This window comes from Myotis brandtii, unplaced genomic scaffold (assembly GCF_000412655.1).
Source record: "Myotis brandtii unplaced genomic scaffold, ASM41265v1 scaffold627, whole genome shotgun sequence".
Lineage (NCBI taxonomy): Eukaryota > Metazoa > Chordata > Mammalia > Chiroptera > Vespertilionidae > Myotis > Myotis brandtii.
In genome coordinates this window covers 548,046-555,535 of record NW_005370397.1, presented here as the reverse complement: position 1 = coordinate 555,535, position 7,490 = coordinate 548,046, and the positions used below count along the sequence as shown (strand labels likewise).

Below are 7,490 nucleotides of genomic sequence, written 5' to 3'. Positions count from 1 at the left end.
CCCAGGTTCGATTCTGGTCAAGGGCATGTACCTTGGTTGCGGGCACATCCCCAGTAGGGGGTGAGCAGGAAGCAGCTGATCGATGTTTCTCTCACATCGATGTTTCTAACTCTCTATCCCTTTCCCTTCCTCTCTGTAAAAAATCAATAAAATATATATTAAAAAAATATATTATTTAAAAAGTTTCCTACAAAGTAACCTTGAACAGTCTACTAATACTGTAAGTGGAAGTGAGCTTCAATTCTACTCTATGAGCGTTGTCAGCCATGTTACAAGGTAAAACAATGATAGTCTAGTTTGATTTGATGAGAAGTAACTAAAAAATACTGTAAATTATCAAGAATACTAGTTGGAAAATATATGTACCTTTACTGTCACTAATAATTACTTTTGCCTAAGTGAATATCACACCTTGAGCTGGTGACCAGGCTTAGAATGGAGCCAACACCTTTAGCAGGACATTTAAAAACTAAGCATTCAGAACACAAACAAACCTTGACACTTTTTAAGCTGTGCTTAAGGGCGATACTCAATCCATACTTTAATAAATGTCAGGAATTTAGTCATCAATGGTGAGAAGCTGGTTCAAGGTTTCTGACTGAGGAAAGACTTGCTGGCAGTACCAGGGGCCACCCAGCGCTCTGCAGAGCCCCTCGTGTAAAACTGTCCTGAATTTTAGATGTGCTAGTCCAGCAAACCTCCCATCTAAATGGCAAGTTGCCTCAACATTTCAACCTGGTGAGTTTAGAAAAACAAAACACCATTTCCACAAATGGATAAGAGTTTGCTCCAGGGGGCAGTGAATAATTCATGCGGCTCTAAAAGCACTGTGACTGATAGGCAATTTTTTAAAAAGAAGAAAGATGCAGCGATCTCACGTCTGGGTATGTATCCAACAGAACTGAGAGCAGGGCCTCAAAGATGTATTCCCACCTTCTTAGTAGCATTAGTCACAATAGCCAAGAGGTAAAGCAAACCAAATGCCCACGAACGTATGACGAATAGGTAAACAAAATGTGGTCGAGCCAACAATGGAATATTACCCAGCTTTAAAGGAAGGAATTCCTGTCACGTGCTACACCATGGATGAGCCCTGAGGACACTGTGCAAAGGGAAATAAGCCAGTCACAAAAGGCAAACACTGTCGATTCCACTTGTGAGGTTCCTAGAGAAGCCAGACTCACGGGAGCAGGTGGGGTGGTGGCTGCTGGGAGCTGGGGCAGGGGCAGGGGACTTGTTCCCTGGGTGCAGCATCTCAGAGGTGCAGGATGAAAACGTTCTGAGACCTATTCCCAATGTGAGTGCACTTAGCACTACCGAACTGTACCTTTAAAAGTGGTTAAGGTGATGAATTTTATGCTATGTGTCTTAGCACAATTTCTTATAAAAGAAAGACAAACACCTCCTAATTTCGCGTTCTAGAAATAGACTTTACAGTCTGTAATTAACAGCACCCTGGTAGCAAACCCGGCATCTCCCCACCAGTACCTCAGGCGGCTCACCGCCCTCATTCCAAGATGTAGTTATTACCTACCTGCTCTGCCACCCTCTGCCTGCCCACCCCAGATAGCGAGCCTCGCCTCCGTCTCTCCCTCCCTGTCCCCACTCCCCTTTCCTTCCTCTTCACCCCTCCCTCCTTCCTCCCTTCTTACCTGGCTGGTTTCCTACAAATAATCACATGTTAAAGAACTTCCACTTTTATCCCCTCATTTAATTTTCACGCTAGCCCTGTAAGGTAGGTGTTCTTTCCACTTTACAAATTAAGACACAGAGACGCAGCATTAAGCGTCGGTGCCAGTCGCCTGACCAGTAAGTGGCAGAGCCCAGCTCCAAATCCCCCCTATACTACCATCCTGGTCAGTGTTCTTACATTGCTGTGCGCACAACACTCCCCTGAGGAACACGCGGGTTCCTGGCCCCCGCCCCCCCACCCCCGGACTGGTCTAGGGGCTGGAGTCTGGAATTAACCACCACCCACCCAGGTGCCTCTGAAGCAGGTGACTGGTAAGCGCGCTCCTGAAACGCGAAGGCCACGGAGCCAGCCGCCACGCCTGGCACGTGCGGGGCATGTGCACCCCGGACGCTGGCTGCGGATTTGAGCTGCCCTCAGGGGCAGTGTAGTGACCCTGATATTCTACAAGGAACTGGCTGCACCAACACGGGTCCTTAGCTGGCAGCAAGCAGTTCTGAAGGGGGGAGGGAGGACAGCAGGAAGGAGGAAGACCTAACCCCACTCCGCTCCACGGAAGACGGTCCTGCCCGAGACCATCGCACAGCCTGCCCTCTCGCATTCTTTCTGTCCCTCAGCGTTTGCCACTTGGACGTTGGGTGCACGCAAAGGGGACTAAATCGGCACTGCTCCTGGAGGAGGGAAAAGACTAAAGTTGGGCCAGACGGAGGAGCACAGGAGGGAAGCACCTGACCCAGAGTGAGTCGCCGGCAAAGCCGGATGGAGGTGAGGGGATGGAGGTGAGGGTCTCCAGGCTGCCAGGCCTGCAGCTCCCTGCCCAGAGGTGTGGGAGCCAGCTGTCCTTCCCAAGGCCCCAGAGCTGGGGCAGAGCGGGCTCTGCAGAAACCAGGTCACAAGGATAAGAGAACTCTGCACCAAGCAACCTCCTGCTAGGCCAGGGCCATGCTGACTTAGACTGGATCTTGAGGGCTGAGTAGGTGAATGAGAGGGACAAAATCTGAACCGAAATGGTCTGAGTACAAAGAAAAATGTTCCCTGTGCAAATATGCTACCTTTATTCTACAACTAGGCGATAACGTGAGATTTCTATGGACGCCTGTGTTGTACTTTTTTGATGGCCTTTAAAAAACCAACGAATTTGTGCTAAAGATGAAAAATTAATCATATTCCATAAAGCTAACCCTTGTGACTCCTTCCTGAGACAGGGCGTGAAGTTTGACATCAGCCAGAACTTCTGAAGAGTTCTAGAAGGAGACGTGGGGGCACCCAATCCTGAGACAGCCTGGAAGAACATGACGTCACCATTTGACCATGAGGGACTGGGGCTACTGCTTCGGCAGAACCGGGTCATGCAGGGTAACGGGCTTACAGCAAATAGCTCAGCGCTGTCCTGTGCCCAGCAAGTCCGAGCCTGGTTTACCCATAGGAACTCCCAAACCCATGTCCTCGCCAGGTTTTCCTCCTCCTAATCCAACTGATTATTGGATTTCACCCCGGAGTGTGTCACTAGCTCCTCAACCCCACGATGTCCATACCAAACATCACTTTGCCTACCAACCCCGCCTGGCTTCTTGGGTTTCTTACTGAGTGAATGACACTACAGTCCACCCACTGTCCAAGCAGAGACCTGGGGCTCATGTTGACTTTTCCCATCCACCTAGTCTTGACCCTTTACGTCTACTTTCTGTGCTATTTACAAATAATCTTTCGTTCTCTATGAGCTTCAAAAAACAGTCCAAACTCTAACACTAACACCCAACTGTACGGCTAACCTAATATCCTTAATGACACAGCTCCTGTTCACCATTCCAATTTCATCTCTCTCACACGACTTTCACATCTCACACACACCAGACATCAGTTCCCAGATCACTCCATGCTTCATGACACGTCTGGGGGTTCTGTGCTTGCGGGTCCCCTGCTGACATGGCCTGTGCCCTGCCACCACTTAGTAGGCGGCTGGTGTTCAGTCCAGTGCTACCGGTGCTGGAAGCCCTCTACTCACAACCGTCCTTCGTCTCCCAGTGAGCTCCCGCCAGGCTGTCAGCTGCCCTCTGAGGTGCGTCCACAGCCCCTGAATGTGGCCCTCGGAATGCGCTGCCGGCTGACCTGCAGGCCCCCTCACTGAACTGTGACTCATCTTGCAACGCCAGTTCCGACACAGGATCCAGTAGTGCTCAGTGACTGCTCCCTGAATGAAGGAACAGTGAGAGTCTCGGGTACTAGCAGATCACAGGCAACATGAAATGCTTATATGTATCTACACACATGTAGTGGTGAAGCATCTTTAAATAGAGGTGCGTGTGTGTGTGTGTGTGTGTGTGTGTGAAAGCACATACAGGCTATAGAAGAATTTAATTTTCCTGACGTGATTTTCCCTTTGCCTGTAATCCTGCGCCGATTCCTCTGACTCCTTGTGCTCGATAACTGTACCCTGCCCTTTCACAGCCGCACCTCCTGCACAGCAGGAGATCTCTCAGTGCTCCCACCCAGCATCAGGGCGATACGCTCACGACAGGTAGTCTGAAGAGGTGCGCATTCTAAAGACGGGGAGATAATTGCCACTCCCTTACATGAGCGAATTCTATTCAGTCTTCTTTTCTCTGGATTCAATTATCTCGGCTCCTTTAGCTCTTCCGCACATGGTGACACGCTGGATCAGCACATTGACATTTTTACACGACTAGTAAGTTATTATCATCTCAAATGAGATCCGTAATTGGCATTCATTAGGAATTGATCATTAATGTTCACTTTCATACCTCGCTTCCACATTCAGATTGCGGGAGTGCTTCGTGTGGTTCTAAAAAGGAGCTTTCATCACGATGCTACTCAGTTTCCACTTGTGGTCACGCTGCTCCCTCCCCAGACCTTCACATGCCAAACCTACGGTCATTCCAGGCATTTCCCATTTTGTCAGCTTAACTCATTGGAAGGTAACCTAGATTTTATTGCAGAAAATTAACAACCATCATGGATAATGTTAAAGTGTTTTAAAAATAGTTTTTAAATAATTAGCAATTTGTCATCCCACAATGCAAGACATATCAAATAAACTTGTTTTAAATTGTTATGATCATCTTTTAAAAAATAGAATATCTTGAAATAGTTGTCATGAGAAATTGACTAGCATATTAAGGAATTGTAAGATATAATGTGAAATGAACAAAGATAAGCAATTTTTAAAAATTATCCTTTCAATTAGAAAGTGAGCCTTCAGAGTGTTTAATTTTCATCTATCACCATCATGGTTATGTAGTCCCTGTAATGAATGAAATTCGATTCTGGGCCAATTGCAGCAGACAGCATTTCTTCCATTTCCTCCTGAGAAAAGGGCTCACCTGGCAGAAACAAGAAGGGAAACTCATCATTCACAACCCTCTGGTGCTTTTCTTTCTCTTTCCACTACCAGCTTACCTGCCACGGGACCCCACCAGCCCCATCGTGTCGCTCTCCCTGGGGCCGAGAGCCACCCGCCATGACAGTCCAGGGGCCCAGAGAGCATGCTGCTGCACCCCGGGCAGGATTGAGACTTACTTTACCTTGCAGATGTCATAGCTCAGGCAACCTTGGAATCTATCATTCCAGTCAAAATAGCAGAGGCCATCAAGACATCATGAATAAGGCTGTTTATTTACTTAAATTAAAACTATTGAAATTGCCCAAGGAATAACCTGAAGTCCCGGTTTTATAGGGAGTCTAATTTTTATGGTTAGTAAGAGTATGAAGAGAGGATTCAATGGTTGCTTTACAAAACTGCTGAAAAGCAGATAACGGAGACTTGAAACTGTAACGGTTCTATCTCTGAATATTCCCTAACCAGGTCTGGCCAACGCAGTGATGGCAGTTGCCCCCAGTGGCAGATGCCATCCAGCAGGCGCTCAAAGCACTCCTTTCTGTTTCTCACAGTTTCGTCCAGTGTTGCTGTCAAATGAAACCAGAAGGTGGGCTTTAGTCGGATTCAGGTAACAGCTGAGGGCTGAGGGCTGAGGGCCATCTTGGATATTGGTTTTAACAAGATGAGAAGCCAACTCAGGAAGAATGTTGGAAAGGCTGTCGACTGTTTAAGAAAAACTTTGTGCTGATCTTAAACAAAAATACAGAAATATCCAAATTGTCACCTTACCTGTAGAGTCTTATGCAAGCAGGTAAGTTACCTAGGCCTGGGTGTCACCTGCCTTCTGAGCTTAAGTCACCTGCCTCTACAAACAATGCTTTCTAAATTGGAATTCATTTAACAATCCAGGAATTATTCAAATGGGGATTTTGATGATAATGATGATGGTGTTATCAAACAAAGGGAATGTACTGAGTTCTTTTGAAATCATGCTTACATCCATAAGAAAAAAAGAATACCTGCCCTGGCCAGTGTTGCTTGGTGGTTAGAGCATCGGCCCGTGCACGCAAGGGTTTGATTCCCTGTCAAGGGCACCTACCTGGGTTACAGGTTCGATCCCCAGCCCCGAGAGCAACCAATTGATGTGTCTCTCTCACATCAAAGTTTCTCTCTCTCTCTCTCTCCTACTCCCTTCCTCCCTTCCACTCTCTCTAAAAATCAATGGATGAAATATTCTCAGATGAGGATTAACAAAAAAGAAAGAAAGAAAGAAAGAAAGACTACCTGAAATGCTTAAAAGGACAAATTCTGAATCTTATGCCTGATTGTTAAATACTAAATATGCTACCAATAAACTTTGATGGGCACAATAAGTCCTTAAAAGAATACTAATAAACGAGAACTACGTGTGCTAGTCTTTCCTACGCAAAATTACTTGTACTTTTTATTTTGTATCACGTGATGAGAAACTCTGAATCAGGATTCAGTGTGAACCAGTAAATTGAGCAAAGGAGATAGAACTCTAACAACTTTGCATGGGAGAAGGGGAGATGACCAATATGAGAATAGCCAAGAGAATGCCCATTAGGCTATTGACATTCAAAAAAAACAAACTGACATACCAGCCTAAGCAGAGAGAATTCCTACAGGAAATGTGTTGGCTTATGTGGTGTAGAGATATTATGTATAAGTCTCTGTGTGTGTGTGTGTGTGTGTGTGTGTGTGTGTGTGTGTGTGTACAGTTCAAGTTCAAAGCAAGAATCTTTGGTTCCATGAGCATAAAAAACTGAAAATTTTCAATAGTTCATGTTTTCTAGGTGGCATACCTTTTATTCTGGGAATACTCTAAGTGAATGGAATGCCTTCAATTTATAGAAGTATCATTATACTTTAATGAAGTCCTATAAAGGCAAAAATCCATCTCCCCTTACTACATACCCTTATCCTCTTACCTACTACTAAACAGAAACCATCCCAATACCAAAATAATAGGAATAGTAAATAACTTTTTAACCAGAATGACTGATTTTAAAGTATCCCCTAGAACAGGGGTGGGCAAACTTTTTGACTCGAGGGCCACAATGGGTTCTTAAACTGGACCGGAGGGCCGGAACAAAAGCATGGATGGAGTGTTTGTGTGAACTAATATAAATTCAAAGTAAACATCATTACATAAAAGGGTACGGTCTTTTTTTTTTTTAGTTTTATTCATTTCAAACAGGCCGGATCCAGCCCGCGGGCCGTAGTTTGCCCACGGCTGCCCTAGAATTTTTGCATAATTGTTAACCACTTAAATAAGTCACTGTTACAAGATATGTATTAAATAATTCTTACCTTCTTCAGTCATATACTTGATCAGTTCTTCCTTAGAAAGAAATCCACGTTTAGTTGGATCTAATACCTAGAAGATAGAAATTATATTTTTTATTTGATGAATAAATTCTACATGATGAATTTTTCATA

At 45.3% G+C, this 7,490-nt stretch overlaps 1 protein-coding gene across 1 annotated transcript in view; it reads right to left on the bottom strand.

Annotated features, from left to right (window-relative positions):
• Nucleotides 1–4,668: 4,668 nt before the first annotated feature.
• The window catches only part of EFCAB2 (EF-hand calcium binding domain 2), a 41,347-nt gene continuing 38,525 nt past the window's right edge, over nucleotides 4,669–7,490 (bottom strand). Inside the window, exons 6-7 of the mRNA XM_014528242.1 lie at nucleotides 7,362–7,430; nucleotides 4,669–5,031 (exon numbers count right to left, since the gene is read on the bottom strand). Coding sequence (XP_014383728.1) covers nucleotides 4,916–5,031; nucleotides 7,362–7,430 — 185 coding nt within the window. The 3' untranslated portion in view covers nucleotides 4,669–4,915. The remainder of the gene's footprint in view (nucleotides 5,032–7,361; nucleotides 7,431–7,490) is intronic.